This window comes from Schistocerca nitens, chromosome 3 (assembly GCF_023898315.1).
Source record: "Schistocerca nitens isolate TAMUIC-IGC-003100 chromosome 3, iqSchNite1.1, whole genome shotgun sequence".
Taxonomy (NCBI): Eukaryota; Metazoa; Arthropoda; class Insecta; order Orthoptera; family Acrididae; genus Schistocerca; species Schistocerca nitens.
In genome coordinates this window covers 695,472,296-695,499,869 of record NC_064616.1, presented here as the reverse complement: position 1 = coordinate 695,499,869, position 27,574 = coordinate 695,472,296, and the positions used below count along the sequence as shown (strand labels likewise).

General features: G+C 39.0%; 1 protein-coding gene across 1 annotated transcript in view; it reads left to right on the top strand.

The window, feature by feature from the left end:
- The window catches only part of LOC126248666 (early endosome antigen 1-like), a 216,127-nt gene that overhangs the window by 8,639 nt on the left and 179,914 nt on the right, over positions 1–27,574 (top strand). Inside the window, exon 2 of the mRNA XM_049949885.1 lies at positions 26,450–26,597. Within this exon, the coding sequence (XP_049805842.1) occupies positions 26,450–26,597 (148 nt within the window). The remainder of the gene's footprint in view (positions 1–26,449; positions 26,598–27,574) is intronic.

Below are 27,574 nucleotides of genomic sequence, written 5' to 3'. Positions count from 1 at the left end.
TTTCAGCAAACTACGTCACCATCATCAGATCTTCTGGAGTTCATCACAGATTTACTGAAATGTACTGCAAGAAGATCTGATGATGACAATGTAGTTTGCTGAAACCAGTAATTACAATAAATGCTGTACTCTCACGATCACGTGGAATTGCGATGGTTTTTTCCACTACCTGGCTAAGCTTTACACCTGCTTTCTGCATTGTCCTACAGGAAACATGGTTCCCGGCAATGCGGACCCCTGCCCTCCATGGTTATAAGGGATATTATAGGAACCGTAGTGACTATAATAATGTCAGGTGGAGCTTACGTCTGGGTCCTGAACCCGGTATGGCTCTTGAAGCTGTAGCTGTCAGGATTAGGATGGCGCAGGAAATAACTGTCTGCAATGTATATCTTCCTCCAGATGATGCAGTACCCCTGAACATATTGGCTGCACTGATTGATCAATTCCCTAAACATTTCCTACTTTTGGGATATTTTAACGGACATAATCCCTTGTGGGGTGGCGCCATGCTTACTGGCCGAGGTAGGGAGGTCGAAAATTAACTGTCACAACTCAACCTTTGCCTCTTAAATACAGGTGGCCCCACACATTTCAGTCTGGCAAATGACACATATTCGGCCATTGATCTCTCTGTTTGCAGTCCTGGCCTTCTCCCATCTATCCACTGGAGAGCACATGATGACCTTTGTGGTAGTAACCACTTCCCCATCTTCTTGTCACTCCCCTGGCGTCATGCCCACGGACGCCAGCCCAGATGGGCTTGGAACAAGGCAGACTGGGAAACCTTCACCTCTGCTGTCACTGCTGAATCTCCCCCAAATGGTGCCATCAATGTTGTCATTGAGCAGGTCACTACAACAATCATTTGTGCAGCGGAAAACGCGATCCCTAATTATTTAGGGTGCCCCCGTCGAAAGACAGTCCCTTGGTGGACGCCGGAAGTTGCCGAGACAATTACTGAGCGTCAGCAAGCTCTACAGTGACATAAGTGGCACCCCTCCCTAGAGCACGTAATAGCCTTTAAGCAGCTCCATGCCTGTGTTTGACAGGTTATAAAATGATGGAAACTGGAATGTTGGGAGAGGTACGTGTCGACCATTGGGTGCCATACGTCACCTTTCTAAGACTGGAAGAAGATCGGACATCTTTTTGGGTACCAGACCCCAACAGGTGTCCCTGGCATTAACTTCAATGGTGTGTTATCTACCGACACACTTTACTGAGCACTATGCTCAAGCCTCTGTGTAGGAGAACTACCCCCCCCTTCCCCCCCCATCCAGCCTTTTGCTCCCTCAAACGGTGGATGGAAAGGAAAGTCCTCTCGTTCACTACATGCCACAGTGTACCCTATAACACCTTATTTACAGAGTGGGAGGTCCTTAGCACCCTTGCACATTGCCCTGACACAGCTCCTCGGCCAGATCAGATCCACAGTCAGATAATTAAACATCTCTCATCTGACTACAAGCAACATCTCCTTGTCATCTTCAACTGAATCTTGTGCAATGGCGTCTTTCCATCGCAATGGCGGGGAGCGCCATCGTTTCGGTGCTCAAACCCAGTCAAAACTCGTTTGATGTGGATAGCTACCAGCCTATCAGCCTCACAAACTTTCTTTGTAAGCTGCTGGAATGTATGGTGTATCAGTGGTTGTGTTAGGTCCTGGAGTCACGTGGCGTACTGGCTCCATGTCAGGGTTGCTTCCGCCAGGGTTGCTTTACCACAGATAATCTTGTGTCCCTCGAGTCTGCCATCCAAACAGCCTTTTCCAGACACAAACATCTGGCTGCCATCCTTTTTGACTTATTTGAAGCATACAACACGACCTGGCGACATCATATCCTTGCCACATTGTATGAGTGGGTTCTCTGGGGCCCACTCCCGATTTTTTTCCAAAGTTTCTTGCCACTCCGTACTTTCCGTGTCCAAGTCGGTGCTTCCCATAGTTTCCCCCGTATTCAGGATAATGGTGTTCCGCAGGGCTCCGTATTTAGTCTCTCTCTCTATTTTTAGTGGCTATTAATGGTCTAGCAGCAGCTGTAGGGCTGTCGGTCTCACCTTCTCTGTATGTGGATGACTTCTGCATTTCGTACTGCTCCTCCAGTAGTACTGAGGTTGCTGGGCAGCAACTACAGGGAGCCATTCACAAGGCGCAGTCATGGGCTCTAGCCCAAGGCTTCCAGTTTTTAACCGCGAAGTCGTGTGTCATGCATTTCTGTCAGCGTCGCAGCATTCGTCTAGAACCAGAATTCTCCTTAATGACGATCCACTCACTGTAGTGGAGACATATCAATTGTTAGGACTGGTTTTCGATGCTCGATTGACTTGGCTACCTCACCTTCGTCAGCTTAAGCGGGAGTGCTGGCAGCACCTCAGTGCCCTCCGCTGCCTGAGCAACGCCAGCTGGAGTGCAGATTGCTCTATGCTGTTGCAGCTCTACAGAGCCCTTTTTCAATCCCGCCTTGACTATGGGAGTCTGGTTTATGGTTCGACGGTGCCCTCAGTGTTGTGTTTACTCAACACAGTGCACCACTGTGGTGTTTGCCCAGCGACGAGAGCTTTTAGAACGAGTCCAGTGGCCAGTGTCCTGGTGGAGGCTGGAGTTCCTCCATTGAAGGTTAGGTGTGCACAACTGCTTGCCAGTTATGTTGCACACATTCGTAGTTCTCCTGCACATCTGAATTACCATCTCCTTTTCCCAACCACGGTGGTTCATATCTCGCATCAGTGGCCCAGCTCAGGGCTTAGGATTGCGGTTCGCATCCAGTCCCTTCTGTCTGAACTGGAATCCTTCCCATTACCACCTCTCCTCGAGGTCCATTCACGTATGCCTCCATGGTGTACACTTAGGCCGCATCCTTTGGTAGCGCCCATCCAGGAGTCAGTCTATGCCCTGGAATGGTCCCATCATTCAATGGTGTTTGTGTGGACCCCAGGACATGTCGGAATCCCAGGTAACGAACTTACCATTAGGCTGGCCAAACACCAAACAGGCTACGTGGAAACTGCTTCTGGAGATGGGCATCTCGGAAATTCAGCTGCGTTCTGTCTTACGCTGCAGGGTTTTTCAGCTTTGGGAGACAGAATGGCATAACAGTACGCAGAACAAACTGGGTGTCATTAAGGAGACTAAAAATGTGTGGAAGTCTTCCATGGGGTCCTCTTGCAGGGAATCAGTTGTCCTTTGCTTGCTACGCATTGGCCATACGTGGCTAACATATGGATACCTCCTCCGTTGTGAGGACCCACCTCGGTGTCGCTGTGGCTCACAAATGACGGTTGTCCACCTCTTGCTGGACTGCCCACTTTCAGCCACTGTACGGCGACAATGCCTCAACAGCAGCTTTAGTTCTACGTTTTATTTGTGATGGTGGGTTTTATCATTTGATCTAAGTTATAGCACATATCCTTTATCCCCATGTGTCCTCCACCCTAGTGCTTTTAGGGTGGAGGTTTTAATGCGTTTCAGAGTGGCTGTCTTCTCCTTTTTATTCTCATAGTCAGCCAGACATGGTAGTCAGCACTCTTGTTTTGATGTCTTCTACGTGTTTCTTGCGTCTCTCTGTGGTTTCCATCTCTGGTTTTGTCCATTTTAGTGTTTGTTGCCCTTCTGTCATTCTTGCGGTTTTCTCCTTTCTTCCAGCTGTGTTTTGTATGTCGTGATTATTTTACTCCCACCCTTGTGGAAGTATTTTAATCTGAACGAGGGACAGATGACCTAGCAGTTTGCTCCCTCTGCCCCTCTTTTAAACCAACCAACCAATTACATTTTATGAGCAGTGCTGTCCATGTCAAAAATTGTTTTAATATCTCCTGTGGTGCTTCATTCAGCATATTGAAAAAATATTGAAGGATAGACATTTTTAATTGTTTACCCTTTTAGTATCTGCAGCAGGCATGAAAACATTGCCACTCAACACGGTTGGTATAGATACAGTACTTCATGGGCCGATGGTGGCTTTGTAACAACCAGGGAAAGGAACCCAGTGAGAGGAATGAACTTCCCATGCAAAATGATCTGTGGGGAGAAGAGTATCCAAACCCACATAAATATGCGTATGGCAATATATTCACCGTGCGGCTGGTGCAGGTAACTAATGACTAAGCGCATGACAACAGTTGGCACAAAGCATGAGGCGAGGTTTGCAGCTGTTTAACTCTGACCATTGGCCTGCTCTGCTGACTGCCATTCGCAAGTAAACAGTCAGTCAATCAGTGGGTCTGCCCATACAACATGATGCGTGCGCCCTCCATGGCGAGTATCCAAACTGTTCCTCTGCTCTACCCATGCAAGCTCATCTGCCTTCATCGCTATGTCCACTGGCAGGCTACCAAAGCACTATAAAAGCTGTTAAGTAACTTTTGGCTGTCTAGTGTCAGGCTCTGCCCATTTTCACAAGCCATGTGTTTTGTATTTGGGATCTACTTGATGTCAACAGTTTTGTTTATGTCAGCACCCTTTAGATGTAGTTCACATATTCATTATCCAACAAGATCTGATCCATGTGACAACAGTATTGCACATATGATGGGGAATTTGTTCTCATTGGAATTCACTCCAACAAGAACAGATTCTGATCCATGTGACAACAGATCATGCTGAATAATGAAGATCTGAGCTACATCTAAAGTCTGATGACATAAATACAACTGTCCACACCAAGTGTATCCCAAACACAAAACGCATGGCTTGTGAAGATGGGCCAAAGCCCAAAACTAGTCATCCAGTAAACAATTAGCAGCTTTAGTGCAGACAATTAAAAATATGTTTTCTTCACTATTTTAGAGCTACAAGACATGGCATATTAAAAACCTTTATATTTGTGAAACTTGATGAAACACGCACCACAAATCAGTGTTTGTTTGTCATTTGTTCTGTTAATCATGGTTTTCAAGGATCTTGGACAGATCAGTAGTACTCAAGGAATTGCCAGATGTGGGTTCTGTAAATAAAGCTCGTTTATAGAAATCCCTTTTTAATGTTCCTTCAGTGAGACTCAGTTTTTTTTTGACAACTAGATGTAAGACGCTGTTCCATCTTTATTTACTGTAGAGGATATAATTAAAAATTTTCAACTTTTCATTTTCTTTAGTGATTTACCACATTATTTAGTTCAATAATTCAACCTCTTCTTGCATGTTCATACACATATGCTAAATTTGCATATATTGAGCATGAAGTACTGTACCTTTGTACAAAATACTGATCATGGGCAAATATTTTATGTTTTGCAGCAGTTTCTGCTAACATCACCTTTCTGTGAACGGTCTCAGAGGTGCTATTAGTATTACTTGCTACATGATTTTTACAACATGCTTTGTAGTGTGTGCTAGGAAGGTTTGAGTTCAGACAGACATTCTGTGCTCTGTGATCATATGAAACTGTATCATATGGTTTCTTGATTTGAAGAAACTTGCCATCATTTTGTGTGATGTCATGTACAGACTTATAGTGAATGACTTGGATGAGCAAAGGTTTGCATGATTGCAGCTATTGGAATTAATGCAGATTTCTAAAAAGGAGTTGTGTGGTCATCAAACTACTCATTGTATGTGAGCACAAAGTGTGTTCCATAATACCACAGTGGACTGCATCTCAAAAATGCACCCTGCCAATCATTTTGCAGGAAAATGCTCAGGCAAATATGGGTGTGACTGATTTGTTCGATCGATGGAACTGGGAAGTGCTGTACTGCACACCACACTCCCCAGACTTAAACCCTTGTTACTTCAATTTGATGCTTAAATTGAAGGAAGTGCTTCATGGCATCCATTTCAGAATTGTTACAGAGATTCATTGAGCAGGAGACCACTCCACTTATATTATCAACACAATTGGCATTGCTAAGAGTATCCTACGACTTCCATGTCACTGGCAGTGGTTTGTGCAAAATGCTGGTGACTACTCTGAATAACATTAAAACTCTGAAACTTGTATCTACTGTATTTAAGTTGTAAATAAATAGTCACCACTATTGAAGTTTGAACCTTCGTAAAATAATGTTGTGCTATACTTTATACCGGCACTACTTAGTGGTCATTTCGTTTTGCTGTTTCACTCCACGGTGCTTTTTCGGGGAGCTGTCACTTTACATCATATGTGAACATTCAAATTATTAACTTATAACTGTATGTGCAGTATGCCATTCTGGTAGGTGAATCTGAACTTTACTTCACTTTGATAATGTATCCAATGCGCAGGGATACAGGATTTGTTTGCTGACACGATAGGAGAAAAAAAAAAATGAGCATTGATTGTGAAGCCATAGAGGATCCAGTATTAGTCATTTTGGCAGTGTTTTAGAAGACCTGCAGTCAAACAAGGCAAGCAGGGCAGAAAGTATTCCATTGGAATTTCTAAAATCATTGGGGGAAATAGCACTCAAATGACAATTCAAGTTAGCGTTTGTAATCTATGAGAGAGGAGACAAACCATTGACCTTTCAGAACAATATTATCCATACAATTTTGAATATATCAAGGGTGGATAAATGAGGAAACTATTGCGTAATTAGTTTAATAGGTAATGTCTTCAAGTCACGGGCAGGAATAATACACAGAATACTGGAAAAGAAAGTTTGAGGAGCTAGTAAATGATGATCAGTTTGGTTTTAGGGAAGGTAAAGATTCCAGAAAGATATTTTTGAATTTTTTGATAATGCAGGCAAGAGGCAATTCCATAGGATGTGTAGACCCAGAAAAAGTGTTGGACAATGTGAAACAGCACAAGTTGTTTGAAATTCTCAGAAAAAGAAGTATAAGCTGTAGGACAAGATGGGCAATATGCAATATGTACAAGAAACAAGAGGGAACTAAAGGATTGAAGACCAAGAGAGAATTACTCAAATTAAAATTGGTATAAGGCAGAGATGTAGCATATCTGCTCTACTGTTCAACTTACATATTAAAGAAGTGATGAAGGAATTAAAAGAAAGTTTCAGAACTGGAATTGAAATCTAGTGTGAAAGGAAATTGATAAGATGTGCTGTAGACATTGCTACATTCAAGACCTGCTGAATGGAATGAACAGTCCACATATAACACAGAATATAGATTGACAGTAAACAAAAGAAAGAGGATGAGTAGCATAAATGAAATTAGTGATAAACTTGTTTAAAGGCATAGAGGAATATTTTGCGTGGTATTGCAGCAAGCTATAGAGGGGTTAGTCTCTTATGCCAGTTCAAAACTTTGTTCAATTTTGAGAATTTTGACCAAAGATGGTTCCAAAAGTCTTATCATCTAAGTACTTACTTCTGTTTTGGGTATGTAGTAATAAACCAGTCCTTGATTAGGAAGTCAACATTCAATTGCTTGCATTGTCCATTTGCACACACACAATTGCGAAGTTGACTCAATCCTTTAAGCACAAGTACCTAATCATGGTAAGAGTTATTGCAATTTTTGACAACAATAGCATAAGTATTCATTATGCAGCTATAATACTCTCCAAGACTTCATTAATCTTGGAGGACGACAAGCTATTGGGATTGTCAACGGGCTTCAGTATCCTAAGAAGGTACACTACTTCATGAGATGAGCTCGACAAAAATAACTATTTTTGTACATCAGAATTATTTACCTTGCAAGCAGTGAAATTATGTATGTGAGCTCGACAAAAATAACTGTTTTTGTACATCAGAATTATTTACCTTGCAAGCAGTGGAATTATGTATGTTTGTATGTTGTTGGTACATGTACTTTTGGCAGTCCTCAGCGTCTTCTTGAAATGATGGGAATGGTGGAACCATAGATGTCAGCAAGGATGTTGCAGACTGTGCTATGAAATATTGCTGTTAACATGACCATGTGCTGATGGTGTTACTTCTCTTGAGCTATGAACTGTTTTTGTAACAAGGCTATTTGTTGATACCAGGAATTTGAATATCATTTTTTCCATTGTGTAGCACTTTGGTTTGTACAATCTCATCACCATTGTAGAAATGTGGTACATTTTTTTTTTTTTTATGGAACACTATACACAAGGACAGTTTGCACAGAGTAAAAGTCTAATGCACAGAACAAGGTCCAGATGTAGTCATTGGTAAACAGTAAACAAGAACCTGGCCAATACGGCAAACCATAGCAAATTTGTAGAAGCACAGTAGCAGTAGTTAGATAAAACGTTACTGGTAAACTTGCTGCATCAAATTTGGATGAAATCCCAAAGCTTTTAATGACTATGGCCATCATCATCATTGCCAGAGGCTATATGTCTGACTTGTGAAACTGGCAACGCTCCCACTTTTATGCCCAAAGGATGACATTTGATAGACTTGATTATGTCATTGTGACATCATGGAAATTGTGCATATTGAGGTGGCACCCTCTCTGTCCATAGATTGTTTGCACTCTCTGTCCAGCATTCTTACCACATCACCACTCACATTAAGCGTTAAACTACGAAAAGTCTTCCTCTGTGTTCTTTCTTTATCAAGTGCATGCCTTGCTAAGTGCATGGCTGTTGTCTCTATTGAAGTTTTTATCACAAATTCTAATTTCCACTGTGCTTCTCTAATCACGGAATCCAAATAGTTGGAAACATGGACCAGTATCTTCATGTGCTCAAACATAAGCTTGTTTTTACTTAACAGGCCATGCTCAGACACTGCTAATTTTTCAAAATTCCTGTACTTATAAAAGTTGGAGCCTTGCTAGTTTCACAACAGTCTGACATACTACCTTATGACCCTGACGGAGGTAGCCATTGAAAGCTTGGAATTTTATCCAAATTTGATGTGGGAAGTTTTCCAAGAACTTTTTATCCCAAGGCTCCACCATCAAAGACTTCATAGCTGTAGCTGTACAGTAATTATTGTCAGAAGAACAGCCAAATCTTAACTAGTGAAACTTAAGAGTATCAACATGCACATCTGCTGGAGCTTGCCTTCTTACACAATTGTGGAGACCATGGGTGCCAAGCTATCTGTCTGCTGCATAGAAGTCCACTATCAGTGCATGTATGCAGAATTGAGTGCCACCTGAGTGTAATCTGTCAAATTTTGTCGTTTGCATTGAGGAGCTAATGGATGCAGCACATATAATACACACAGATTTTGTTGCGATGTGCCCAGATATGATTGATCAAGCATAACAACACCTTGTGCTGTTAAATTAGGACTATCAGACATGAACATTTTTAATATAGTCAATCATTTCACTTTCGCAAGGTCCTGGGACAGACAACTAGTGCTCGGTGATACAAGCATTGATCAAAAAGTTTCTGTTAGAGGTCATTGGTGTGACTTATGTGCAATCCAGCACAACTCTGATTCGGGTATATAAGCACTAACATGTAGGCAAGGGGTTAATGTGGCCTTCGAATGGAAACATTTTGATTGATCTTTACAGATAGGACAGAAGCTACTACTTGAGAAAACAATTTGACCGAAAAAGTGCTGTTCAATAGTTTTTTCTATCACAAGATTCGATTCATTTGATTATTTGATGTATTGCTCTGTGGAAGAGATTATTGCTGTTGCTGACATTAACAATTCGTTGCTGATATTGTTCTTAATGTAAGTCCTTTTTTGTCTACTTTTGTTCACTGCATTACATTTGCTCATATTGAGTCCAACTGGCAGTAAATGCATGGAGTTTAATTTCCTTCAAGTCTTCTACGCTTAAACAGAAGATTTATAGGGGTACCAACTCTCTATAATTAACAACACTGTATGTGAACTGTGTTGGAGAGCTGCTACTGATGTCTGCCAAGTTATTAATGTATATTGTGCACTTTGTAGTCATGTAATGCTTTTTTCAAGATAAGAGCTGCTGTCGCATTTGTTTCTAATTTACAAGAAATTCCCACCCATTCTCATATCCATCCAAATACTTCATAAGCTTATGACCTGATTCGTAATACTTTTTCTGGTCTCAGCGATACTAATCTAAATAAAATAATTTGTCAGGCCCTATGGGTAAGATACTTATTTGAGCAGCTTTCTGCCCTGAGGTGACTAGATGGTTCGCTCTTGCATACACAGTTGTGTGCATGATAAATTTTATCACTATGGCTGCCATCAATTGTTGACTGCATACTTAGAGCCACAGCATTCATTGTAAGGTATCATTAATCACACTCATGCAATGTCATTACAACAGTATGTCTGCAAGCACAAGTATATGTAGCATTATTTTTGAGACATTCTTGATGCGTGTTTTCAAACAAAACAAATTCACAGACTGAAACAGTTTGAGATTAATCTGTTCCAGTAAAGAACTATTAATGACAAAAAGGAGCAAAGATGTAAACTTAAGTGATTTTTTGCTGCTCAGAAGAATAGTGTAGCTTTCTTTCCTGCAAAGCAAATAAAAGTTTGTTGCAAAGATAGTTTATGAACAACCATTATTCCCTTCAAGTAATTAAAAAGAAAAAAAAATTCCTGGAGCTGGCAAGAATACCAGATGGCAGTCATCACTGTCAACTTGGCGCAAAAGGAAATATTCAAAGTTAAGCGACACATTTGTCTCATTTTTACAATATGGTACTAACAATTGCCACATGAAGCACATACCAGTAGGGTATAACTGTGCTGGGACATTTCAAACAACAGAAAACGATAGCCTCCTTGTTGCCACTGTTATAAGCAACATTTTAGATCTCTTAATTAGTGATGAATGTGCTTTTGGACCCATTCGTTCCAAAACGAGCCAGGTGGCACAGTGGTTAAGACACTGAACTTGTATTTAGGATGAGACTGACTGAAATCCCCCATATATTAATCCAGATTCAGATTTTCTTATTAATCTCTAAATTAGGGTGAATATTGAGGTAGTTCCTTTGAAATAAACACATTGGATTTCCTTCCCAATCATGTTCAGTTTAAACTTGCACTCAGTCTGTAAAGACCTCATCATTGACAAGATCTTTCCCCTCCCTTGAAAAATCCACATTGGTTTTAACAAATGAATTGTTTAGACTTAAGCAAAGACATTTATTTCGGGTGCAACCTCTGTTCTTAAATTCTGTAGCTACTGCATCAGTCGGCAAATCCCTATTACATACACTCCTAAAACTGAAAGTTGCTTGTACTCACTTTCAGGTAAAAGCAATAATACGACCTGTTGAGTTGGGACAGTAAGTGGGAAGTTTTTGAACCTAGTAATAATTCTGTGATGTGTCATTGGCATGAGATTGTAGTTGCTTTTAATCTTTATATACAGAAGTGAAACATGGACAGTTAAAGAGTTTAGACAAGAAGAGATTAGAAGCTTTTGAAATGTAGTACTACAGCAGAATGCTGAAGAATAGATGGGTAGATCACATAACTAAAAAGGAGGCACTGAATAGAATTGGGAAGAAACAAATTTGCCACAACCTGACTAGAAGAAGGGATCGATTAATAGGACACATTCTGAGATGACAAGGGATCACCAATTTAGTATTAGAGGGAGGCAAAGAGATGAATACCATAAGCAGATTCAAGCAGATATAAGTTGAAGTAGTTATTCATAGATAAAGAGATTTGCAAAGGATGGAGAGCTGCATCAAACCAGCCTTTAGACTGAAGATCATGACAACAACAACTACTACTACTACTACTACTGCCATCTGGATCACACCTTTAATTTAATTCTGTAGTGGACTGTTAAGGGGATACGGAATCGGATTTTGGGTTAAAAAATCGAATTTTTTTTTATTGGCGTATTATATTCTGCCATGTTTCCTCTTTAAAATGACGTATCATACATAGCTCTACTACAATTATAACTATTTTATTTTTATATATTTGTGAGATCGGGTATTGCGCTTTAGTTATACACGTCTCTCGTGGCTGACCATGAACTTTTTGGCAGTACCTTTAAAGTGACATGAATTCAAATATCCCGGTTTCCAGCGACTATTTATACACTAGTTGCCCGAAAATGTTTCTCTCTGGTTTCCTCAAGTTACTCTTTGACTTTGTGGCGGGACTGTTTTGTAAACAGTGTGATATAAGAAAGTAGTTGTTGTTGAGTTATTTCGTATTTAGTGCTTCATTTTTCGCAGTGAAAATGCCTAGAGCTAAAGCAAAAGTATTTAAAAAGCGTGTGAACTGGCAAAAGAAAAGAAATAATGATTCATTAGCAAAGCAAAGCAGTTCATCATCATCACTGTTGGAAAATGTGAATCCACTTATTACTGATTTGCCGAACAAACTTACACCAAATGAAAACAGTGCTTCTCATAAAAAACTAAGAGATTTGGAAGAGAAATATAATTTACTTGATAGAGGGAATGAAGTTTTTGAACTCATTGATACGAATATATTGTGTGAAGCTCTTGAAAACAGTTTGTGCTGCAAAAAATGTCATGGAAACGTTTCTCTGAAAGTAGAATCCCATGTTGGCCTGGCTGCCCAGTTTAATTTAATATGCAGTGTTTGTAAATACAGCTGTAAGTTTCCAAGTTCGGTTTCAGTAACTGTAAATAATGGATACAAGAAAACTGAACTTTATAGTGTAAATATTAGGTTAGTTTATGGATTGCGAGCAATTGGTAAGGGCAAAGCAGCTGGTGATATGCTATGTGGTGTTCTAAATCTTCCAAGTGCACCTTCAAAGTTTGAAGCTTACAATTATGTACTAGGATCTGCAGTTGAAGATGTAGCACAGAAGTCAATGCAGGTTGCTGTGGAAGAAGCAGTGGAAGAAAATGACGGCAGTCGTGACCTCACAGTGGCGTTTGATGGCACGTGGCAGAAAAGGGGCCACACCTCCAACAATGGTGTTGTAACAGCAACTAGTGTTGATACTGGCAAGGTTATTGATGTTGCAATAATGTCTAAATACTGTAGGTGCACAGGCAGGCTGAAAAATGAACACAGTGATGACTGTATTGCTAATTATTATGGTAGTAGTGGTGGCATGGAGGTTGCTGGGGTGAAGAAAATTTTTCATCGCTCTTCACAGTGGTATAATGTTCGCTATGTCAAATATCTGGGAGATGGTGACTCTAAAGCATTCAAAGAAGTTTTGGAAAGCAAACCATATGGGAACAGTGTAAATATAAGCAAACTTGAATGTATAGGACATGTGCAGAAGAGAATGGGTGCCAGGCTGAGAAGGTTAAAATCAGTTATGAAAGGGAAAAAACTAGATGATGGGAAAACCTTGGATGGCAGAGGAAGATTGACTGATTCCATAATAGACCACATTCAGAACTGCTATGGCCTTGCAATCAGGCAAAATACAGGCAATCTTGAAGAAACGAGGAGAGCTATATGGGCTTTATATTTCCACACCGCATCCACGGATGAGCATCCACAACATGGTTTGTGCCCCAAAGGTGAAAACAGCTGGTGTAAATACAATAGGGGACTAACAACAGGAGAGAAATACATTCACCACCACAGTCTACCATCAGCCATCATGGCAGAAATAAAGCCCATTTTCAGAGATCTGGCTGACAGAAGTCTTCTGATGAAATGTCTTCACGGAAAAACGCAGAACCCCAACGAGTGCTTGAATAGTGTGATATGGCATCGTCTCCCAAAAACAGTGTTTGTCGGAATTAATACACTACATTTTGGTGTGTATGATGCTGTGGCAACCTTCAATCTTGGAAATATAACTAAATGCCAGGTCCTTCAAAAGTTGGGTATGTGTGTTGGTTCCCGTACGGTACGTGCTATGTTCTTTTTAGATCAGCACAGACTAAGGCATGCTGATAATATAATCAAGACATTAGTGAAAAAAGCAAGACAGGTGCAGAGGGGTGCCAAAAGAAGACTTGAAGATGATTATGAAGACTGTGAAGGGGGTATTAGCTACGGATCAGGAATGTTTTAATCTTCTTTCTCCGTTTCCCGTAAGTTTACTTTTTACTTCATCTAGGAACATTATCTCAGGTACTGGTCAACCTAGAAGTCTGAAATTTTTATGACGTAGTGACATAGGTCCCTATTACATACTGAAACAACGATTTTTTAATTACTTGATTTACAAAAGACTTAGGGGTGATAGTCTAGTAAAAAGCGATGGAAAAAATTTACTTAAAAATAAATGTACAATATCTCTGTAAGAAAATACTTTGACAATAAACTGTTGTTTCAGTATTGTTGTAACATATGAATGCACATACAGTAAAATTTTTACCTCTCTGTCTCCAGTAGTTTGTGAGAAAATGTTCCCTATAGTAGGCATATATTAACATTGCGGGGATAGGTGATTCCGTATCCCCTTAAGGCAGCCAGTCCACAGTGAAGTAGCCGAAAGGGCATGCGTCAACTCACGCCGTCTGGCGTTAAGTCTGGAACAGGATTCGTAATGAATGTGATAAAGAAAAGAACGTAGCTACTAGAACACTTAACTTTTATATCGTCCTTTGGTATACAGCATTCTTGATGATAGAAGTGAGACTCTTTAGATTCATGAAGTAACTAATGGCGCCTTGCTAGGTCGTAGCCATGGACTTAGCTGAAGGCTATTCTAACTGTCTCTCGGCAAATGAGAGAAAGGCTTCGTCAGTGTAGTCGCTAGCAACGTCGTCGTACAACTGGGACGAGTGCTAGTACGTCTCTCGAGACCTGCCTTGTGGTGGCGCTCGGTCTGCGATCCTGACAGTGGCGACACGCGGGTCCGACATGTACTAATGGACCGCGGCCGATTTAAGCTACCACCTAGCAAGTGTGGTGTCTGGCAGTGACACCACAAATTCCAGTCATGTAACATATTTTGGCAAACAGGCATCACAACTAGACTCTTTATTAATGGTAATGAGGGTATGCATCCAAGTATATTGGATGTACTGCTCATCACTAAATCAGGAACGTATGTATAAATGAATTTAGAGACAATGGTAATGGTTAGATCTTTCAGGGTTTGCTATAACCATTCCACTATGTAGTTTGTGCTGTGAATTTCAGCCTGCTCTGATATGATGGCTGCAGTATTCCACTGTACTTAACACTGGCTCTGAGCATCAGTATCACACTGTGACAGAGTGGACACATTGTATGCTGTCACTGGAATATTTTATGTATGAGATCACTAGTCTAAAAAGGTACATAGTCAAAAAATACCCGAGCTACTCAATCAAGCAGTAGTATTGAGAGTATACCCGTAACTCATAAACATCGTGTAAAAGTATTGTGTGAGGTAAATAGAGATATGCCATTGGAGGAAAAGGATCCAGTTCTAATTGTCATAGGGGTTGATTGTAAATGTGTTGAATTTCAGTGTTGTTGCACACAATATTTTTAAATGTTTGCATAACAGAGATAGGAGAAAAACTACCTCCAGAGATCCTAACAGCATTAACACACAGAAAACTGCATGAAGGAATACACAAAAAGACAGTTGGCAAAGAACACAGTAAAGAAAGCTGCAAGAAAATGACACAATAGCCAATCAAAATCCGTGTACAAAAAATCTGCAAAGGGGGAGTGAGAGGAGACAAACTGAAATGGAAAGTTCCTCTGATGCTTCTTCTGCCCCATTCTCTTTCCTTGGTGATCTTCTCTGACTGCAGATTAGAAGCTGCATGCCTGCTTCATAACTTCCACTTGTAAATGGTGATGGGAATGACATGAATGCAACTGCTGTATGAATGCTGCTCATATGGAATCCATGGATGAGGAGAGCACTGTTCCTTGCATATAAACAAAAGAAATAGAGACCTTATGTGACCACAAACAAGCACTTTTTGGATTAAAGATGACATCATGACAAATGCCTCATGACAAATTCCACCAACTACACAGTAACACAGGGAAAAACTAAACGTGAGGAAACATTGTGTTACTCTTCTCAAGGTGGAATCCCAAAATATATTCTCTTTTTGTATCTTTACTATGTTTACTTTCATGAAATCTGATTGCGTTGTTGTTGCTGCTGCTGTTGTTGTTGTTGTTGTTGTTGTTGTTTTAATCATTTGTGAATCACATTTACGTGTTGTAGTGTTACAGTTTAAGAACAAAAATAATAATTCATATACAGGCAGCTAAGATAGGTCAACCAAAATATATCAAGAATATGTAAATATATCAAAATGCCATTTTTCTAAGTTATGGTGAACAACATAGTGAATTTTCTGACATATGCAAGTAATTTTTAACATTTATGTCTACCAAATTATGACAACTTTTTTATACAGGGTGTTACAAAAAGGTACGGCCAACCTTTCAGGAAACATTCCTCACACACAAAGAAAGAAAATATGTTATGTGGACATGTCCGGAAATGCTTACTTTCCATGTTAGAGCTCATTTTATTACTTCTCTTCAAATCACATTAATCATGGAATGGAAACACACAGCAGCAGAACGTACCAGCGTGACTTCAAACACTTTGTTACAGGAAATGTTCAAAATGTCCTCCGTTAGCGAGGATACATGCATCCACCCTCTGTCGCATGGAATCCCTGATGCGCTGATGCGGCCCTGGAGAATGGCGTATTGTATCGCAGCCGTCCACAATATGAGCATGAAGAGTCTCTACATTTGGTACCAGGGTTGCATAGACAAGAGCTTTCAAATGCCCCCATAAATGAAAGTCAAGAGGGTTGAGGTCAGGAGAGCGTGGAGGCCATGGAATTGGTCCGCCTCTACCAATCCATCGGTCACCGAATCTGTTGTTGAGAAGCGTACGAACACTTTGACTGAACTGTGCAGGAGCTCCATCGTGCATGAACCACATGTTGTGTCGTACTTGTAAAGGCACATGTTCTAGCAGCACAGGTAGAGTATCCCGTATGAAATCATGATAACGTGCTCCATTGAGCGTAGGTGGAAGAACATGGGGCCCAATCAAGACATCACCAACAATGCCTGCCCAAACGTTCACAGAAAATCTGTCTTGAAGACGTGATTGCACAATTGCGTGCGGATTCTTGTCAGTCCACACATGTTGATTGTGAAAATTTACAATTTGATCACGTTAGAATGAAGCCTCATCCGTAAAGAGAACATTTGCACTGAAATGAGGATTGACACATTGTTGGATGAACCATACGCAGAAGTGTACCTGTGGAGGCCAATCAGCTGCTGATAGTGCCTGCACACGCTGTACGTGGTACGGAAACAACTGGTTCTCCCTTAGCACTCTCCATACAGTGTCGTGGTCAAAGTTACCTTGTACAGCAGCAACTTCTCTGACGCTGACATTAGGGTTATCATCAACTGCACGAAGAATTGCCTCTTCCATTGCAGGTGTCCTCGTCATTCTAGGTCTTCCCCAATCGCGAGTCATAGGCTGGAATGTTCCGTGCTCCCTAAGACGCTGATCAATTGCTTTGAACGGCTTCCTGTCGGGACACCTTTTGTTCTGGAAATCTGTCTCGACACAAACGTACCGTGCCACGGCTATTGCCCTGTGCTAGTCCATACATCAAATGGGCATCTGCCAACTCCACATTTGTAAACATTGCACTAACTGCAAAACCACATTCGTGATGAACACTAACCTGTTGTTGCTACTTACTGATGTGCTTGATGATACTGTAGAGCAATGAGTCGCATGTCAACACAAGCACTGAAGTCAACAATACCTTCCTTCAACTGGGCCAACTGGCGGTGAATCGAGGAAGTACAGTACATACTGATGAAACTAAAATGAGCTCTAACATGGAAATTAAGCATTTCTGGACACATGTCCACATAACATCTTTTCTTTATTTGTGTGTGAGGAATGTTTCCTGAAAGTTTGGCCATACCCATTTTTAACACCCTGTATATTTCAGTGGAACAGTACAACTTTTTTCTGATCATTTCAAAGAGCCTTCAGAGGACTTCAATGGCTTAACAAATGTTTAGCATGATCATGTAGTAACAAGACATGAGTAGTACAACAGAAACCTCTGCCCCCTGCGCCAAACAGAAGTAAACATGCAACTAATGTAAAATTTGTGTGCTGTTCCCTATTGTGACTGTCATCAAGTGCTCAAATTATTGACCCTCAGCATTGCTCGAATGATTGACCTTGAGCAATGCACTAATTATTGACCTTGAGCATTGATACCTACTGTAAAGCAATTTTGTACAGACAAGTCTGTACACTGAATTCCATCTCTTGGCAAAACGGGGACCAACAATGTGATTCTTGTAAAACCTGAACCTCCCATTGACGGACCAAGGTTAATGTTTATCCAATTCACAGCCAGTGTGGATTTTCAATCGATAAGGAGTGCATATTGTGGAGACTGATTTGCTCTGGTTCACAAATGATGCTTCATCTGCCTCATAGTGACATGTGAATTGTGTGTTAGTGCTGCTAAAATGTTAGTTGCATTTCTCTTATCAGTTACTGTTCTTTTTCATTGGGCATATTCTCCATATTTATAGTTCCCTGCATCTCTTTTCAATAATGTTTGCGAAGACATATTGTGTGAGCTTGGAATGATTAAGATACTTTTCAGCATATAACCACAGTACTACGCTAACAGTTAAGCAGTATTTACCATAAATGAAAACCATATCCACTTTTTCACATATCATACATTGTGAAAGTCTGAATAGCTTCGTGAGCAAGTTGTGTGATTATCGCAACACCAGAGCAGAGATTTCTGGGATTAAAGGGTGCAGGTAAACATGCAAATTGTATCTGAGTCACATGTCTAGTGACACCTGGAATAGCAGGCAAACACCTCCAGAATCTCCTGTCCTAACAATGGGACTGTGGTTTGCAGTTCTGTTGCCCTGTTGCTACATGGTATTTTATTCTTCTTTATTCATCCAGGGATCATATCTGTGGTGAAAGATTTTCATTATAATACAGCAAATATAAAGAAGTCAAATATATTCATATGTACAATATGTAAGAACATTTTTACAAGAGTACAGCAGGTGTTTGGCCATGACCTTGCTGGCATTTGCCTGAAGTGATTCAGTGGAACCCTGTAAAACAGGTGAGGATGGCCAGTTAGAGAAAATCCCATCCTCCAAATGTGAGATCAGCGTCTGAACAACTTCACTGCCTGATTTGGTTGGTCCATTCTTTTGATTACAAACAGTTTACACAAGATAATTTATTAAAATAGTCTTACACTGCTTCTTCAAATATCCCTATGCTATCAGTGCACACATTATGGAACATGTTGGTAACTCTAGAACTGCAAATATGCTGGTATACCCCTTGCACTACCTTCAGTTTTTTCAGAAAACACTCCAGGTCCATAAACATGCTACTGTGGCCCATGCATCTCCATGCCCTCTCTCCATTGCATCTGGAAAACTGCATCAGCGTCATGTAATGAAGAATGAGGTGATGAACATTCTTAGTAGGGACAAGCTATGTAGCAAGAAAGGAAACAAACGGCTTACTGATCTCATTCAAAAGAAGACTTCATGAGCTGAGAAGCACTTTTGTGATTGTCGTCTTTGTTCAACATTGTCACAACTTATGACTGACTGGTCATGCATAAAAAGTGGAAAGTGCAAATAGAGATACAAAAGATATATACAATATTTAAAAATTTAACATTGGTTGATATAAGCTGTGTAGGAAGAAGAATCTACACAACCCGGGTCTACAATTCAACATTTTACAGAACTTAGTAATAACACAGATTCTAGAAATGATAAACCAGAAGTTGCATGTGCAGTGTAATGTTATAGAGGTCATTTCTCTCAATAACAAAAATGGCAAGTTCTTGGGAGAACAAATAATGAAATGCCATGTCAGTGAAGCAATACATCTGCAGGATAAGAGTGAATTTTTGGACAAGGTTTTTTTTTATTTTTTTAATTCAGTGAAAGAAATAGGAGACACACTTAACAAACCAGACATTAGTCCATCTGAGTTACTGTCCCAAAATTGGGGTAGACAGTCACTAAATACAAGCATGCTAACCTTCTCCGAAGTATCGCCTAGATTTGTACAAGGGGTCATAAAACAACTGAAATCATCTGATAGCTTAGATATATATGGCATATCATGCAACCTGCTAAAAAAAGTGTGTGATTGCATTCTGTACCCTTTAACCCATTGCATAAACAAGTGCTTACTTGAGGGATATTTTCCTGATGAGTTAAAACTGTCTAGGATCATCCCAGTATACAAAAAGGGAGATAAAGACTCTCCATCTAGTTACAGGCCTATTTCAATAGTATCCGCATTATCCAAGGTAATAGAATGCATCATGTACCAACAATTATCATCTCACTTTGAGAATCTTTGAATAATTAATGCTACACAATATGGGTTTAGGAAGAATCTGTCGACCATTGATGCAATCAACATGGTAGTCAGTTACGTCCTCGAAGTTTTTGAGAACAAAGGCTTTGCTCAGGTCTCATTCTGTTACCTAAGCAAGGCCTTCGACTGTGTTGAGCACACACCACTACTAGAGAAACAAGAATTCTACGGCATCAAACGAAACAGTTTCAGACTGTTAAAAGCTTATCTCAACAACTGTAAACAGGTAGTTTGTGTTGGTAAGGAAATGTCAAACATAGAAAATGTTAAAGTAGGTGTGTGCCTCAGGGACCTGTATTGGGCCCCTTCCTGTTTCTGATAATGATCAATGACCTCCCCTCGTTTATTATATCCACCACTGTATTGTAGGCAGATGATATGACTTTTCTTGATAGCAGTAACAATCTTAATGATCTTAAAACCTGTGCTGAAAATACACTCACACAGCATATTGGTTCAGAGCAAATGGTTTCCTGCTAAATGAAAATAAAACTGAGTAGATAATCTTCACTCTAAGAGACAAGCCACTATCTGATGACCCTAGTTCTGTTAAATTCCTGGGAGTTTATTTAGATGAACAGTTATACTGGGGCCAACATGTAAACTATATTAGTACTAAGCTATCTAGAGTAATTTATTTATTAAGACAACTCAGAAATTGTGTACCTGAAACATACATCAGATCATCTTATTTTGCATTTTTCCAAAGTATAATATCCTATGTCATTATCTTGTGGGGTAACTGTAGTCATATACATGACATCCTATTACTGCAGAAGAAAGCCATTAGGATAATTACAAATTCTTCACATGAGGCTCACTGCAAACCCTTATTTACTAAACAAAAAATTATGACAGTAATAAACCTCTATATATACAATGTCTTAATCTTTACGAAGAAGAACCTACAAGATGTGAAACGTAGAGAAATTGTACATTGTTACAACACAAGAAGCATCAAACACGCATACACGCCTTACCACAGATTATCAAAATCAATAAATAGCTATGAAGTCACAGGACACAAACTATTTAATAAGCTGCCACATGCTATACAGGATCCTCCTGAACATACATTCAAAGAAAGACTGCATGAATGGTTTATTGCCCATCCGTTCTATGATATCAATGAATTCTTCAACTATAAAATGCAGTAATCCAACAGATGACCCACTGTACATTTATTGTAATATAAGCTAAAATATTTCAGTAGTCAATACCTTATCACACTGTATTATAAATTGTATCTTCATTTGACATTGTCAAATGCTGTAATGGCCTAAAGACAATAAAATCTTTTATTATTATTATTATTATTATTATTATTATTATGTGCACTATTGCTATACTAGATCATTCCAATGGATGTGGTTCATATGTGCCACACAGAGACTTAAATTCACATGAGAATTATCCATCATTTTTGCATTATAACGTGCAAAGCTTACATACCAAAGTAGATGCTTCTGAATCCTTTATCACAAGATTGGATCCACATGCAGTTAGTGTTACAGAACACCACAGATCAGTAGATGACATTCATTATTTCAAAATAGAAGGTTATAGTGTAGCAACATTGATTGCATCAATGGTCGACAGATTCTTCCTAAACCCATATTGTGTAGCATTAATTATTCAAAGATTCTCAAAGTGAGATGATAATTGTTGGTACATGATGCATTCTATTACCTTGGATAATGCGGATACTATTGAAATAGGCCTGTAACTAGATGGAGAGTCTTTATCTCCCTTTTTGTATACTGCAGAGCACATAATAAAAGTGGTGGTGTTCCCATTTACTCCAGAAAAAAATAAACTTAACCACCACATAAGAAGTGCTGTGTGTGAACAAGTAGTGTATTGACATATAGTTCGATATTACAGTGCTCAAGTTCGTATTTAGCTCAATTTGTTTCTTTGTTGTAGGTGTGTGTAGTTCCACCTTCAGAATTTTTTTATATTTTCCTGACGTCATTTAATATAGTTTACAGTAAATAAAGATCAAGTCGTGGAAGTGTAAATCTTGTCATACTTGGGAGATACAGACATCAATGCTGTACATGACTTGTCAAGAAAGCAAACGTTTCCTGTATTATCTGGCTAAAGATCTACTTGGACTAGTACCCACTAGAATAGTTAATACACACAATAGTTCAGTTGATAATGTTATAACAAATTATGATCCCATCATCTCACCAGATATAAATTGTCACCTCTCAGTCCCTAGTGCTCAAATGTAATATCAAATTCAAATCAATAAAAGTGTATGATCTTAAGATAATATAATCTGAAAAGAACATTGCCATGCTAAGACATAGTTTAAGCTGGGACTCTTGGGAATCAGTTATTACTACTGGGATCAGTAATAAATGAAATGTTCTATGAATTTCTGACTATATATATTCCCATTAAAAGAAGTGAACATCAATTAAAAAATCCATCTTTATAATCTGTGCCATTAGATGTTAAGACAGAAAATCTAATGGAAATCTATATACCCTGCACAGACCAACAAACTCAAAGTTATATAAAGAACTGTACAAGCAATGCAAATGACAATTCTGCAAAGAAGTCAGGATATTGAAAGCAGAAAGAATGAGTCAACATATACAAAGCTCAGATAATGTTTCAAATTCTTGCTGCTCAGTTGTAAATAAAATTAGAAACAATTTAGTAGGAACTAAAATAAATAAAGTAGAATTAATTAAGTGTGAAAAATGGTAAAATATTTGATACCTTCTAGTTAGCAATATTTTAAATGATTGCTTATAGATACTGTCGAAAGTGAGGTCTGCATGAAACCAGGTGCACGACACACAGGGGCTGGACAAAAATATTGAAATAACGCGAGAAATGTGTGCTTGAACATAAATACACATGCTAGCCAAACCTGCAGGTTGTGTTGTATTGTGCCATGAATGGCACCTGTGCAATGTCTTCAATATGCTGCAAGTGTCAGTCATGGTCAGAACAGTGTCCTGTGTAGTTGTGAGTGCATTATGTAAGATCTAAGTGAATTTGAACATGGGCAAATTATAAGTGCTCATAAGGTGGCTGCTTCCATAAACAAGGGAACTGATGTGTTTGACGTTTCAAGAGGCACTGTATTGAAGAGTTATACTGTAAACAGGAAAAGTGTAATGTGTTGAATGGTCTTGACAAATGTTCATTGAAGAGGATTGTGATGAAAAATAAAACTACGGCAGCAAAACTTGCTGCAGAATTGAATGTTGCACTTATGAACCCTGCCAGTACCAAAACAACACGAAGGGACCTCCTTAAGCAGGGAATTGCAGGATGAGCTAGAATTCCAAAATCACTCATGGGTGATGTAAATGCTCTTAATAGAAAAGCATGGTGCCAAAGCAAAATAACTTGGTCTATGGAGTAATGGTAGAAAGTTATTTGGGCTTGAAAATATGGTGGGGGTTCAGTGATAACTTGGGCAGCCATATCATGGTATTCCATGGGCCCCATGGTTACTCTGCAAGGCCACATTACTGCCAAATATTATGTGACCATTTTGGCTGATCAGGTTCATCCCATGGTACAGTGTTTGTTCACCAAGTGTTCCACGGTAACAGGGCTCCTGCTTGCATAGTCCAGGACTGGTTTTGTGAGTATGAGGATGAATTGTTACATCTTCCCTGCCAACCACAGTCACCAGATCTCAATATTGTTGAGCCTTTGTCTTCAGCTTTGGAATGAAAGGTGTGTGATGCCTATCAGCCTCCATCTCTGTTACCGGAACTTGCCAATATTTTTCAGGAAGAATAGTTTAAGATTACCTTGGAAACCATGCAGGACCTGTATTTATTCATTCTAAGATGACTGGAAGTTGAACGCCAAGGGGTTTCCTACACTGTATTAGGGATGGCAATGTGTTGCATTGGTGGTATTTCCACATTGTTGTCAACACATGTACATTTGAGTCCACTAATGAACAGACATGCAGTATCTGTAGTATGTACTGACGACATTCTGCAGCTAATTAATAGTCTCAGAAATAAAAACTAAACAGGATTAGATGAAATTTTTCCATTTCTATTGAAGAAATGTAAAAATGAGCTAGTGAAACCATTAGTTCATATAATAAGCTGTGTTACTGAAGACAGTAAATTCCTTGACAAGTTGAAACTGACTGTTTTCAAACCCTTACACAAAAAATAAAAATAAAGCATATTCCAAATTACAGACTCGTTCTCCTAAACTCAACATTAACATACTGACTGAGAAAATAATGTTGAAAAGCAACTTGGAATATTACAAAACTACTGACACATTAGGTACTTTCCAGCATGGTTTTGGAACAGCACTAAATCTGCAGCAGTACATTTTGTCCATTATGTGCTTAAAAAAATAAAATAAGAGTTCGAAACAGCAATAGTATTCCTCGAGCTTTCCAAAGTGTTCAACAGAGTACATCATTCTGCATGGTTATCAAAAATTGTGGTGAGTGGTGTCACTGGCAAACTCGTGCATTTACTAAAAATCTATTTAAGTCAGGCATCTGTAAACAGAAAGAGGAGATGATAAAGAATAAGTTTTGGTTTTGGATTATTATATCTTTCTTTGTCTTACGGAATAGTACTTTGATGGCAGGACCTGACAAAGTAATATGAAAAGAATTTTCATACTGTAGAAGAGAGTCTTGAGGATTGTAGTGAAAATGAAACAAGAAACATATTGCTAAAGCCTATTTACTAGTTTTAATATGATTACAGTTTGTGCCATACATACGTTGCAAACCATTAAGCTAGTAAAAGAAGACAGTAAGGTCACAAATAGTGACATAAAAATTCACAACCATGACATGAGGCATGAAACAGGCTTAAATATGGTTAAGAGAAGATTATCTTTACCAACAAAAAGCCAGTTTATCAAAGGAGCTGTTTTTCATAATTTGCTACAAAATGATCTCAAGATGTTGACAGAAGATACTTTTAAAAAGTGACTTCAGTTATGGCAATGGCTTATCCATAAATGTCTGTATAACTTGGATATATCATGAAAATAATGCAAGCAACAATCCTTTTCATTATGGAATTAATTATTGTTGTACTGTGTGAATTATTGAAATGTAGAATGTCTCAAAAAAGCCCTTCTGTGTGCATGTTGTAATTTGCATATTGTTGACATTGCCACTGCATGTAAAATTGTGTGTTATGATTAGAAAAATAAGTTTAGTATTCAGATCTAAAGGACTAGCAGTCAGTTGCAAAAATCTAATTTACTGTGGATACGCATGTAGACTATAACATAGTCATCATCGGTGCATTATCAGAAGAGTCACACCTGTACCACCAACATTTCATAGTATAAAACTGTGAAAAATGTTGTGTTGTTTGTCACAAGTTTATACTCTGACATGTTGGTACCTGTGTGACTGACGGTAATGCACCAATGATGACTGTGTTAGTGTTGAAATGTAGATCTGCAATAAATTATGGACTTTTGCAACTGACTAATGTCCTTTAAATTTGAATATTCGACGATTGCTATGCACAGAGGCACAGTGGATTCAAATTTAGTTAAAATTTAGTATTATTTAGCGGTCATCAGTGTCGAAAGCCTTGGACAAGTATAAGAATGTGCCTGTAATGTACATGTCTTTCTCAAGAACCTAAAGTGTAATGCATCAGTTGTAACATTTGCATTCAGGTTGACTGAATAAAATTCCTGACTTAAAGGGTTCTTCAGTTTTCTATAATTTGAATGTCACACTTCTTTTAGTAAAGTAATACTTTTCGCTTCACGCTAAAGAGTATTGCCCATTTTCTAACATTAGATTTTTTATTCGATTAAAATATTAATCTTGTCAAGTTTTGCAGTGAACCTTAGACAATCTTTCTTCGCTGTATTCAGCAATGGTTTTTTTTATTAATGCAGTCATTAGTTACAAATGCCATTTGCACAGTTACAGTTTATGGGTATGTTTTCTCATACAGCAGCATTGGTGCCACTCAATTTGCCTAGTGTTTCAATACTCCCGCAGATTTCCAATTTTCTTTTGTGTATGAAAGACACACATATTACTTCAGTGATTTGTAGTTCCAAATGGTTCTGAATTTAATTTGCAAATTCCATGTAAATTTCACATAAACTAAATTTACAGTATGTTGTACCTGCTGACACATAAACCAGACCTACATATAGAGTCTGTCTTCCACATTCTAATGTTATTACGCCTTGCTGCAAGTGAAAGCTCTTTTTGTGATTGATTTGATTTTGCCTGTTTTCATTTTTTGTCTCAGTTTGCTCACAACTTCCAGTGTCACAATTTGCTAATAATATAGACAACATTTCAGTTCTCATGTGTTCTTTGTTGTAGGGTAGAGAATCTAATCCAGATTCTCCAGCACATGGGAAGGAAGATGCTGTGGGAAGCAGACAGGCAGCAGAAGGCTTACTCTGCCCATCATGCATGGAAGCATTTACATCAGTGGAAGCCTTGAGGAGCCATTATGAAAGTACCCATGGTACTGTGTCATGTTTTATATTATCTGATCCATCAAAATGAACAGTTCAATTCATGTTCGTATAATGTTTGTAAAATTCATAAAACAGTGTTTTCTTTGAATGGTTGCTGTCCTAATGTAGACTTCAGCAGTTTGATGCTTTGTGCTCAACAGTGTCAAAGATTATATGAAATGTAAATTGATTACTAGAGCCAGCATCACAATAATTGATTAAATAGAATCAAAACCGCTGTTGCGGTTTGGCTATCTTGTAAGAATGGTTGATGACAGGTGGCCAAAATGAATTTGGAAATGAACTCCCTGAGGTGAAGGAAGATAGGATGCCCAAAAAGAACATGAAAGGAAGTTGCTACACGACAGGCTCGAGAACTCGAGGAAGGAGACTGGCTGAATAGCAAGATGTGGAGAATATGTAACAGGAGCCAGCAGCAACTAAGAAAACACTTGTAATATGATGATGAGAATACATATTGTATTAATGAAGAATGACAATAATAGCCGGCCCCATCAGCTGGAGACAGTATGTTTTTGTGTGTGTGTGTGTGTGTGTGTGTGTGTGTGTGTGTGTAGTAGAGTAGCAATCTGTCCATTTCGTATTGTTATTATTCCATCATGGACTTTCCATTGTTTAGTAATAACTAACTGAAATAAAGAAAGAATCCAGAATTTTTGGAATTAACGTTGCTTGTTTAATGAAACAGAAGGAAAGCTGTACTTGGCATGTGAAAAGATGGATAAAATACTCTTAACACAGGGTAAAGGAACCCTAACATAGATAGACTGGAAAGAAAGAGCATAAAATGCCAGTTGTGAACTGATCAAAGAGGATAGATATACAGTCAGAGAGTACCGAGATTGTGCTAGGTGAATTTATAAAAATTATAAATAGGGGTCACCTGTGATAGTTGCGATCATAAAAATTAGGAAGCTGAATAATGGGCAGATATGAAGAATAGTTGTAGGATGTGGCCTATAGA